This window comes from Agelaius tricolor, unplaced genomic scaffold (assembly GCF_023055355.1).
Source record: "Agelaius tricolor isolate 1412-34295 unplaced genomic scaffold, bAgeTri1.0.p SCAF_11, whole genome shotgun sequence".
Taxonomy (NCBI): Eukaryota; Metazoa; Chordata; class Aves; order Passeriformes; family Icteridae; genus Agelaius; species Agelaius tricolor.
In genome coordinates this window covers 991,513-1,003,602 of record NW_027269271.1, presented here as the reverse complement: position 1 = coordinate 1,003,602, position 12,090 = coordinate 991,513, and the positions used below count along the sequence as shown (strand labels likewise).

The window sequence follows — 12,090 nt, the reverse complement described above, 5'->3', positions numbered from 1 at the left end:
TGTTTCCCACAACACAAGTATGCTTGCTGCTGTTTTGATTTCTGAAACTTGATTTCTGAAAAAGGGGCACTTGGATGGCTCTGCTTCTGCAGAGCTCTCAGGAAATGAACAAAATTCCACTCTGAGCCCCTTTCAGATAACCCCCAGGTCAGGGTTACCAAGCGACAGAAACATTACCAGGGATTGTGCACAGCATTCCCCCACAGCAGGCAGGAACACCCGGGCTGACTTGCACCTGTCTGACAATTTCTGTCCCATTTAACCGCAACCTCCACACGGCTTTGACTCCAAACTTCATCTGCTGCTGTCTACCACGGCAGCAGCTTGTTTTCACAGCAAAGATTAGCTCTAGTTAGCAGGGCTGGGTTACACCGTGTCCAAGAGAAACTGCTCTGTGGCCAAGGGAAAGTGCTGGGATTCCAGGGACTCCCACCACCCAGGGCTCTCCAGGGAGCTGGAGGGGAGTCAAAGTGAGCTGTGCCACATTTCAGAGAGCCAGTAGGGGAACCAGCCTTGGTATTCTCATCTCAGCACCTTGAATTTCCATTCTTCTCACACCAATCGAGCGAGTGAAGCAAATACTCAGAGGATTATTTCTTTTGTGCTCGTGCTTTCAAACACAATTTTGTAATCTCATCGAGTACCCGCGTCCCCAGTGAGAACTGAGCGGCCAGTTGATTTTGTAACCCACATGGTAAAAGCTTAACCAGCACTTGGCCAAAAACACCTTCCAGCACAGGCACACAGAGGGGAACAAGAGCCTGGCGGGGTCACAGGAAGGATCCCAACCAAGGATTCCAACTTGGTTTGCTAGAGGCAAATATAGACACAGCAGAAAGGTTTTAGCAAAGTAATGATTAATTTTCCTGGGGTTTTTGACAAATTATTCCCACCTTGAACCGCTGTTTAGCAGGTCATAAAACTACTGCCAGCCTTCAGAGTTCTTTCACAGAGACAATGGGATATATTTTCTCTATAGTAATTCAGAAGTGAAAGAAGCTAAGAAAACAAACACAAAAATACTTCGTACTTTTTCGGCTTCGGACTGAATAGACATGCTTTGAAATGCAACTACAGCTGAAATGAATGTAAATGTAGCCATATTCTATATTAAAATAAGTAAACAGTCATGTGACTTCTCTTGGGAAAAAAAAAGAAATCACAAGGGAAATAGAAGACTACAGTTCTCACAGTAAAATTAGCATTTCTGTGCACAAAGCACTGTCTTCCTGTATTTCACTATATCTTTCATAAAAATTTCACAACACATGCAAAACCAAGGCATTTCAACACAAATCACTTCAAAAGCTACTTCTCTGCTACTCTACCATGTTGAGATCAAGAGTCAAAAGTGCCAGAAACTTCCTTCTACCTCAGCCAGCACAAAAAGTTTGTTTTGCTGCATGCATTGTGTGAAGTGGAAATACTCTGGTGTGTGTACAGCATGAGAGAAGGCAGCTTTGCCTTGAAAAGATAAAGCCACTTTTCTAGAAGCCATATATAGACAGCATCAGCACATTGTCAAGGCTCTGACAGCTGCTTTTGACAGTTTTCTTCTGTGTTTAAGACAAACAGAAATGCTGAATTGTTGGTGATTTTCTGGCTTGCCATAGCCTGCCAGAAGGTAGGTTAGCCTCATGAATTTTAGGCACATTACAGGGATATTTGGAAGACATCCCCTGGTTTTCAAGAGACTGATTTCTCCTGGAGAGGACAGGCCCTGCCAGAAAGGAGCACCCAATTTCCAGCAGTCACTGCAGCCAAGGCTGAAGGACTTCTCAGGAAAGGGCTCCTGAGTGCAGGCAAGATGAACTCTTGAAGTGACACCACCCAGCCTGGAGTCCATACCAACCCTTGCCTGCACCGAGATGCAAACTCTAACCTGATATTTCACATCCTACCAAGACTATTTTCCAAAGCCAGAGGGAAAACCAGATAACCACTGCTGTAAAATGAGCATAATATACACTATAGGGAATGCTGGAATTTTCAACATCCAAATCTGAAGCTCATAACTGGGACACAATTGTGACTAGATTTAATTTTTCTTTTTGGCTAAAGAGACAGTTAAAATCTAGGGGGAAAAGAAAAGTTTTGTTTCTGCCTCAGTGTTCTTTACGACGCCAAGATGATCTGGATGTTGTGATTTGGTTTCCACACGTCATCTGCCGACTATAAATTCAAATATTTCCTGGGCTATAAATTTAAAAGAAATAGTGTAGGATTAAGATCAGAAGCTGTGTCAGAGTTCAGCTTTTGAGAGAACTTTGCGATAGGGAACTCAAGCCATAAGCAGAGCAAGTCTGAAAGGGTTTTGTTCTAACTACCCAAAGGAAAGTAATGCCAATAAACTCCTTGCCCACAAGTTCAGAAAAAGTCAAACAGAAATAGATTTGAAAAATACCAAAACAATTAATGCTGTGAGAAAGACATTATAAAGCTGATTTCCTGTAGCTTTGTGGTTGATTATCCTGCATTTCAGAAGGTGCAGGCTCTGGCCAGAGGTTTTATTTTAAGTAAGGGGAGAGCGATGTCCTGGCAGAGCACACAGCCGAGCTGCTGGTACAGCTTTCTCCAGGGAGGACACTACGTGTGCCTCTCTCCTCTTTCTGCCCAGAAATGTTTCACCATGTTCATAGAAACTCAGAATCAGAACCCAAACCTTTGTCCTACATGGTTAAAGCTTGCCCATAGGTTCAAAAGCTTTCTTGTGGGAGTGGGTGGAAAACAACCTACTTGAACGTAGGAAAAAAGTCAAGCTAAAAACGTGTTTGAGACTAGACAGAAAGTAAAGGACAAAATAGGTTTCTATAACCTTTATGCAGGCAGTCAATTTTCTGTCTTGATTGAGATTCATGAGAATCAGGCTGTCAGTTCAACTGTGCTACCCATTATGTGTGAAGGGAGAGGAGGAAAAGGATTTGGAGCCCTCAAACAACAGCAACACAAGACGAGGCATGGAAAATCCCAGCTCAGGGCTGCTTGACAGAGGTGGATCAGCTCTGAAGAGGACGACATCAGCGTGGCCAGAAACATCAGTTACACAACAAATCAAGGGGGTCTCAAATTCCAAGGGAGGGAAAGACAGCTGCTGATTCCCTTCAGGAAAAACAGAGCGTGAAGAAAGCAGTTAATGCTGAAACATGAGGTACATTCTGCAGGAAGGTCCTCCTTGTGCAGAAAGGGACAAAATGCTTCCATAGCAGCACAACACACAACTGCTGGAAGAGCTGGTAAGGAGTAAGCAGCACTGTACATATGGGGAGAATACCCAAAGATAACCAGATTTTGGAGGAAAACCACAAAGGACTAATTGTGCTGCTCACTAACCTCAAGAGATTACAGCTCCAGTGAGATTATATAGCAGGGAAGAAACCACTAGCTAGCTGAAAATAGGAAAATAGCTTTTTTTTTTTTTTTTTTATTCTGAAGAAAAGATCATCCTATGGCAGGCACATGCAGGGGGAAGGAAGCAAACTGGTAAAAATCTTCACTGTGAAAAAGCAGTAAAGCCTTATACCCAGCTCAGATTTAGAAACCATTAACATTTGGGGAATTTAAACAAGCTGACCAGTTAGCACTTCACACACTGAGGGTAGTAGTTAAAGACAAAGCTTGTCTACAGGGCATGGAAACAGTCTGTAAAGTGAATTGCTTTAATCAGATTAAGACATCTCCACTGTTTTTACACACAAAAGCCTGAAATCAATTGGATAATGCAAGACTCATCAACTGAGAAGCAAAGCAGAGCTCAGAGAAGTGTGAAGGCACTCAACCAACACCCAACACCTTCTGGGAGAAAAAACTTTAGTATCTAAACTGGTTTCCTTCACTAACACTCTAGACAAGTGCAAAAAATTTTGGAAAGAAAATATTTAAGTCGATTTCAGAAGAACAAGCCTGTAAACATGAAGAAATTAATCAGTTTTGGTTTGTTTTTTGTTCTGTTTTTTTTTTTTTTTAATTTGAGGATGCCAACAGCCAATCTGACTACACAAAGCTCTTGGACATGCAGAACCTCATGCCCTGCCATCATCTGGTTCAAATCTCTATTCCAAACACCTAGGACCAGCAAAAACTACTAACTAACCCTCCTAAGAACAGAGCTGGGAACCATCCTGTAGATTCACAGGTAGAGTTGAAGTCTTTCATCACTGGGGTCTTTGGCCCAGGAAGCTGCAGGAACACTGATATGTATATCAGATACAGCTGCAGTTCATGTGACACTGCTGCTGCTGAAAAACTATAGATAAAAACTCCCATTGTGATAGATACTGAATTTAGGATGAACTTGTAACACAGTTTGAAAGACTGTCAGTCACCATGCTCTCCATCTCCCCACACAGCTACCGCCTTCCCCCATTTGCAGTTTTCCAAACAAAGCCAAAATGCCTAAAATCCAGAACTGCAACATAAAGCACTTAGTTAGGAGGAAAAAAAAAAGTTTTCAACAAAAAAATGTAGGGAAGGCAATTAAAGAGCTGAAGAGGTATTGGTGTTTCCATGGCAATCTGGCAGGCGGGAGCCATGCTCGCCTCTTCTCCCAAGTGTTCCGTCATTCTGCAGGACTAAATCTTTATTAAAGTGAACGCTGAGCATGTGTGCCCGTGCAGAAATGTTAAATCTTTAGTAAAGTGAACACTGAGCATGTGTGCCCATACAGAAATGTTAAATTTTATTATTAAAGTGAACACTGAGCATGTGTCCCCGTACAGAAATGTTAAATTTTATTATTAAAGTGAACACTGAGCATGTGTCCCCGTACAGAAATGTTAAATCTTTACTAGAGTGAACACTGAGCATGTGTGCCCATACAGAAACGTTAAATTTTATTATTAAAGTGAACACTGAGCATGTGTCCCTGTACAGAAATGTTAAATCTTTACTAAAGTGAACACTGAGCATGTGTGCCCATACAGAAATGTTAAATCTTTACTAAAGTGAACACTGAGCATGTGTGCCCGTACAGAAATGTTATCCCAGCGCCTCCGCAGCCGCGGATGGCAGAGAGCGAGAGCAGGGCTTGCTGCATGGAACAAACAGCAGGCACCCGTGCCATTCTGAGATACAAAGCTCTTTTTTCATCCCCATGGCAGTCTAAAAAAAGGACATGTGCCCTAGGAACAGACTATTTTCTAAACAGAACAGACGATTATTTCTGCAGATCTCAGATGACCCTGCTTAGAATGATATAAGCACTACTTCTCCTAGACAAGCGTTCGACTTCTGCTGGAGAGACGATTTCAAAACAAATTCAGAGAAACTGAGGGCATAAAAAATCCACAAAATTACTTTTTAACACGTGCTTAGGAAAGCTCTTTTTCCCATTATGTGGATGATGTTTCGCTAAGGTGTCCCAAAGGAGGGGTGACAATAATCACTGTATCATGCTCCACTGAAGAGTCATTAGCCAAGAGTACAAACTCAAAGGAAACGATGTTACACCTGGAGCTAGTGCACAGTTACTGTACTACACGTACAGTTACAATAACTGCTTGGGTTTGATGCTAAGTAAAATAGATTCCCAGAAGAAACAGGCTGCCAGAGTCCTGCTACTGCTTTTCCATCTACTCCTGGGCTCAAAGGCCAGCCACCCATACTCTCCATGGCACAGACACCAGTTTTGGAAATGGGAGAACCCAAACAGGATCTACTGAAGGGAATCACCCACTTACTGCAACAGCAGCAAATAATTTAAAAAAAATAGGGAGGGAAGTAGCTGTGGAAGTTGACAAAAACCCAACCCATCCACTGAAAGACATTCAAATGCCAAATGCCACCAGAGGCGTGAGTCCTCCTTTCCCAAGGATTCAAGTCCTGAGAACGGGAGCAGGAGGATCTTCACGTATCTATAATCTGACTAAGTGATGCCCTGCAGGAAGTGATGCGAGTGAGCCAGATTTTCATAACGCTCCCTTTTGAAAGTCTAAATCAGCATCTTTGATAAGAACAAATTTGATAGATGGCAACACCTTCAAAAAATCAAGTCGAACTTGCTCTCCCCATAAGCAAATCCATATCAAGCAGACCAGCACTGTCAGCGTTATCTGAAGTCGTCCAAATTTCACTGGGTGAATACTAAGGAGCTCACACTGCAGTCCACGCCAGCACAGCACCGATTAAAGGTGGATTGTAACCTGTTAGAAACACGGCTGGCAGGCAGCGGCAGCAGCCTGGTGAGACACAGCACCAGCGTTAACGACAGCGGGTAATTAGGGTGGGCTTGACAGCCGGGCCAGAAGAGAAGGGAATGGTTCACAGCAATTATCGGGTAAGTATCCTCACCAAAAGCGCAGGTGTTGCTGCCCCACCCCAGCTTACTGCACCTCCAACTGCAGCCCTTTGCAAAACTAAACTGGAAAAGCGAGTTGCTGCACCATGGGGCTTGCATGATGAGACAGGGCTGAGCAGTCCAAACCAAAGCGCTCCGTGCATCCAGGAGCCTCCTCTTTATTGACCAAGAGGGCTGACATCAGGTACCTGCCCTCTCTTGCACAAGAGCATCAAGCCAGTTGAATATGCACCCGAAAATACCCTTTCGGTGACTTCATCTTTCCCTTTCCCATTAAATCAAGCCACAGCTCCCACTCCCAAGGAGTGATACTGAGCAGATGCAGGTCAGTATCTCACAACAACAGGAGTCACTTTCAGCCTGGATTTGTCACCTCTGCCGACCAGCCTTTGTTCAGCACCAGGAAGAGATTTCACTCACAAAGGCAAAAAATTTCGGCAGCATGGGAGGACCTCAGCCACCTCAGGCGAGAGTACCCAGGCAAGTGACAACAGGTGATGCCACAGCTACTTCTTCCAGCCCCTCAGGGAAAGGGCCAGCAATAAGCTGCTAAATTGTTCCTATGAAAGTACAGTTTCACTAAGTGGACACGACATTTAGCCTTTGCAAAATTAGTGTTTTGCCATCTTAGTGGACTGTGTAAGCCATTTCCAGAAATGACGGTGTTACTATGCACCACAAGTCCATGCTACCACAAAAGCATATTTCTAAGAGACCTACCCTTGAAAGACCCTTTAATTCTCCTTTTGAACAAACCTAGCCAAAATACATTTGTGAAACAGCTTTTTTTTCTAAACTCCAACCACCTTCTTGCAACATATTAGCAAAACTAAATCGGCTTTCAGAGGGGATTACTGGAAAAAACCCCAACAACATTTCTCCCAGGAGACAAATACTGTCCATTTTTAATTTGGCCATTTCAAAGTCAAAACAGATCGATTGGCTGACCCAACTATTCTGCATCCAAACCAGCAAGAAGTGGTTATAACGCCACATTCAACAATTTCCACTCCAAAACCATACTGCACAACAAAAGTACTGAAAATAGCAGTGTCTTGCTTGCTCATCCCTAAACGACTTCCACTAATACTTTCTCCCATCGCTGCACTCTTCTCAAGTCATCTGAAGAGCAGTCTAACCTCTCAAGAGTAAAAAGAAAGAATGAGAAGGCACGCAATCAATCAATGACTGCTGGTCCTCGATAGCTTTAACGCGGTGCCAGACCGCACAGGATTTACTCCGGGAGCAGGAGCTGCTGGAAATGCCATGAGATAAATCTCCACCAGATCCCCTCGGTTACGGCTATGAACAAGCCTCACACATAATGCGAGCGCCAGCGTGCAGGGGGAACAGTGACCAAAAGCGGCACTTCCCTCAGATGTGCACACATGGCTTTATCGCGCCCCGACTGATCGGCAGCAGCGGGAGGAGGAGGAGGCGAGGCAGAGATTCCCTGTGTGTGTGCAGGAATGTCCCCCGCACACAAAGCTTCGCGGCGCAGGTATGCGAAGCGCCGGCCGCCGCACACCCTCTCCTCCCGTTCGCTGCCGTTCCCGCAGCTCGGTCCCCGGGCCGAGCGCATCCCCGGCCGGGCAGCGCGGGGCGGCTCCCGGGGGCTCCGGGAGCGCCGTTCCCACGGGGCTCAGCCGCCGCCGCCTCCGCGCCCGCCCGCCCGCCCCGGGGGCCGCTCGGACAAAGCGGCGGCGGCCCCGAGCCCCCCGCGCGATGTCACCCGGCCGCGGGTGCCCTTCCCCGGCGGCAGCGCGGGGGAGGCGAGCGGCGGAGAGCGGCCGGTCCCCCCCGCGCCGCCCCTCGCTCGGCGCCCCGCCGCAGCCTCCCTCCCACCAACCCCGCGCCCCCCGGCACTCACCGGCGGCGGGCTCGGCGCGGTGGAGCACGGCCAGCACCAGGGCGAGGAGCACGGCGAGCGCGGGCCCCGCTCCGCGGGCCATGGCCACGGCCGCTCCCGCCGCCACCGGCTCGGCGGAGGGATCTGGGCGCCCGCCCCGCGCGGAGGGACACGGCCGCGCGCGCCGCCCCCGCTTCCTCCGCCGCGCCCCGCCCCACCCCGCGCGGGCCGCCGGCAGGGGGCGCCCGACAGCGGGAATGAGGGGCGGGAACGGGGATGGAGCGGGAATGGAGCGGGGATGGAGTGGGATGGACTCGGGATGGAGCGGGAATGGAGCGGGATGGAGTGGGATGGACTGGGAATGGACCGGGATGGAGAGAGGATGGAGCGGGATGGAGCGGGATGGACCGGGAATGGACCGGGATGGAGCGGGGATGGAGCGGAATGGAGCGGGATGGAGCGGGGATGGAGCGGGATGGAGCGGGATGGACCCGGGATGGAGTGGATGGACCCGGGGATGGAGCAGGGATGGACCGGGAATAGACTTAGGAATGGACCGGGAAGGACCCGGGGTTGCACCAGGAATGGATCCGGGAATGGACCGGGGATGGACGGGGGAATGGACCCAGGGATGGATCCGGGAATGGAGCGGGGATGGACCAGGATGGACTGGGATGGACCCGGGAATGGACAGGGGATGGACCCGGGAAAGGACCGGGGATGGACGAGGGGAATGGACCCGGGAATGGAGCGGGGATGGACCCGGGAAAGGACCGGGGATGGACCCGGGGATGGAGCGGGAATGGACCCGGGATGGAGCGGGAATGGACCCGGGAATAGACTTGGGAATGGACCGGGATGGACCCGGGGATGGACCAGGGATGGACGGGGGAATGGACCGGGGATGGACTGGGAATGGATCCGGGAATGGGGGAGATGAGGGCGATGGGGACTGAGGGGGCACACCCCACCCGTGGGGGTCACGGAAGGGGGGAGGAAGTGGAGATGGGAGCGGATGGCAGCAAGGGTGAGGCAGCGGAGAGTGAGGGCAGCAGACACGGTGTCCCCCAGCCGGGGGGTGGCAGTGGTGGCAGGTGCCCACAGGGGAGGACAGGGGGCTCTCCAGCTGCCACACTGCACTGCCCTTCGCTCAGATGTGGGGGGCAGGCAGCAGATCTGGGGTGTGCCCAGCAGGATAGGAAATCCCAAACCAGCCTCAGCACCGAGGCTGACCCCAGTGAGCAGGGGAGCTTCTGGACAGACAGACCAGCTCACTGCCCCACGTCTCACCCCCACAGCTGCTCCTGCTGCAAAAGCCTGGGAGGAGACCTGTGTTCCCACGGAAGAGGTCTCAGGAGGACAGCAGCTGGATTCAGCCCCAAGATCCCGCCCAATCCTCGGCTATCATTTAAAGCGTTAAAAATCCTTCTGCCCTGGCTCAGGCTCCGAGGACTGAGAGCCCTTTGTGTGCAGTGCTGACACGGCAGCCTGGCCCGTGAAGGCAGGATTGTACCGGGGCTGGGGGAGAGAGGGGCAATGAATAAACCTCACTGTTTTCCCCCTGTAATTCTCCAGATCTGGAGTCCCTCCCAGGCGTGGGGCTGGACAGTCAGTGCCCTAACCCCATTATGATTTTTCCAGGTATTCCAGTGTAACCCCTTGACAAGTCCCCCTCCATCCTGCACAGCTGCCAGAGCCTCCCGTTCTGCTCCAGCAGCTGCTCGTGGGCAGGCAGCTGTGCCTCACAGCCATCATGGCCATTCCATGGGATTGCTCCTGGCCCACCACCCTTCCTGCAGCTCCTCACCTGCTGAGGTGGAGGCCAGACCCCCAGTAGGCAAATTCAGGAGGAATGCTGATGTTTCACCGAGAGCTGCCATTTCCAGCTCCCCTTGGAGCTGAGCATTACTTATCACTCCTGACCCTGAAGTGGCTCATCCTCCACTTTGTTTCCCTTGGCCTGAGCACATGCCTCTGAGCCCCAGCACAGGGACAGGATCCATGACCTCCCTGGCACAGCTCTTGGGAGCAACAGCCCCAGCTGGCAGCTGAGGCTCAGTGGGAGAATCCAGCCAGCGAGAGGGAAGGCGTTGCTTCCCTGCTGCAGCTCTGGGGAACCTGCTGATTGCTCTTCTCTCTCTGCTCTGACCCTGCCCTCATGGTGCACATGGACTCAGCTGCTCATGGGAGAGAGCGTCCCACGGCAGCTCTGTTGGGGAGGTAAAAGGGCTGAGAGCAGACACCAGTGGGTCCTCTATGTGACAAGAGGCTGGGAGTGACTGAATCCAGATGGAGAGAGTGGATTTTGCTGCCAGGAAGGTGAGGGCCAAGCTTCTCTGAGCTGCCCTGGCAAGCTGAGCTGCCTGTGCCAGCAGGGAATGCACAGAGCATGGCAGAAAGGGGACAGGGACAGGTGTCCCACTGTGTCCCCATGCCAAAGTTCCTCAATGAGCTCCCCATTATCCTCATGATCCTGTCATTAAGCAATAAATCCTTTAGGAGGAGTTAGAAATGTGTTTCAGCATTGCTTCATCTTCATGCAGCCCTACCACACACCACCTCAGCCCCAGTTCCCCACCCAGAGAAGACCAGCAGCCAACACTGGAACTGGAGAGCTCTGCAAAGTTTCCTGCAGTTCTGCCTGGTATCTGGCCATGCCTTGCCCCTCTTTGCCCACAGTGTCTCCCCCAGGTGTGGGAGCCCAGCCCCAGCTGCTGGTTGGGCAGGGTGCCTGGCACAGGGCTGGGTGCACTGGGGCACTGGCAGCGATGCCAGCTGAGGGATTAGGAGAGCTGAGCAGGCTCCACATCCACGGCAGAATTTGTTAAACGGCCCCAGCAATTAGGGAAATCCTGGCACTTTGTCTGACAAAGACTGGGAGATCAGGTCCTCCCTGTGACTCCACTCAGAGTCTCTCTCTATGATTCTGGTTTCTCTATGATTTTGGTTTCACAGAGGATCCATGCACTTTTCTCAGAGAGAAACCTCCCAGGGGCGGCAGCTCCCCAGATCCCAAATGCATTACCTCTCTCCAGCCAGGGAATTCTGCCAGGCAGATGTTGGGGGTTCTGCAGTGCTCACCCCTGCTCCTCTCACAGAAGATAAAAATGCATTTGAACATTCTGAGGTGCTTTTTGTGTGTCTGTACCTGGTCAGTGAGGACCATGGCACTTCTCAGTCCCCACCTTGGAGGAACTGCTGATTTCAACAGCTTTGTATTGGCTTGCTCAGAATAAATTGTGTTTTTTTGCAGTAATTTTCAGTGGCATTGATGGTGGTTCAGGCATTCAGACCTCAGCTCAGCCCATACCACAATGCCTGCCTTGCATCTCTGCTTTTACACGTTGTCCCAGATAAACGTTGCCTTTATCCCAGATAACCTGCCCTGATCTGGGGATCCTTAGGACAAACATGCTTGAGTCATAAGTTCCAGCTTTCTCTTTTGTGATCAGGAAAGCTGGAACCCCATTAAAATGGGAGCTGAGGGTGTTTCATAGTTACTAGATGTCAGCAGCCAAGAGGTTTAAGAAAAGCAGGAGGGAGAGAGGCTTCCAACAAAATCCTCAGGGCTGGCAGCCTTGTGCCTGTGCTGCAAATAGCTTGTCCTGTGGCTCATCTGCAAACTCTTAACATCCACATGACTTGGCTTATGCCATGATTACCTTACCTGCCAGCCTGTCTTAAAAAGAAACAGAGAAGTGCAAAGGCATTCCTGCACCAAGCCCTGCAGGAATGCTCTGGGCTCCCTGTTCTGCCTGTGCTGCTAATCGCCAGGGGAATTTGTACCCTCTGCCTCAGCTGCCTTCTCTGCAGCCCCTGGAGGATTTAAATTGCAGATGGAGTTGTGCAGCTTTTACCAAAGTTGGTCTGACCTACAGAGTGGTCATTAAGCTCCTGAAATGCCGCTGGCTCTGGGCATGCAGTGGAACAGGACAGGGATTTGTGGTCA

At 50.1% G+C, this 12,090-nt stretch overlaps 1 protein-coding gene across 3 annotated transcripts in view; it reads right to left on the bottom strand.

Annotated features, from left to right (window-relative positions):
• The window catches only part of NOTCH2 (notch receptor 2), an 89,718-nt gene extending 81,368 nt beyond the window's left edge, over window positions 1–8,350 (bottom strand). For 2 of the 3 annotated variants that reach the window (XM_071435720.1, XM_071435721.1), the window contains exon 1: window positions 8,163–8,350. In XM_071435720.1, the coding sequence (XP_071291821.1) occupies window positions 8,163–8,244 (82 nt within the window). In that variant the 5' untranslated portion in view covers window positions 8,245–8,350. The remainder of the gene's footprint in view (window positions 1–8,162) is intronic. The other variant, XM_071435719.1, reaches the window with a different exon arrangement.
• Window positions 8,351–12,090: the final 3,740 nt, after the last annotated feature.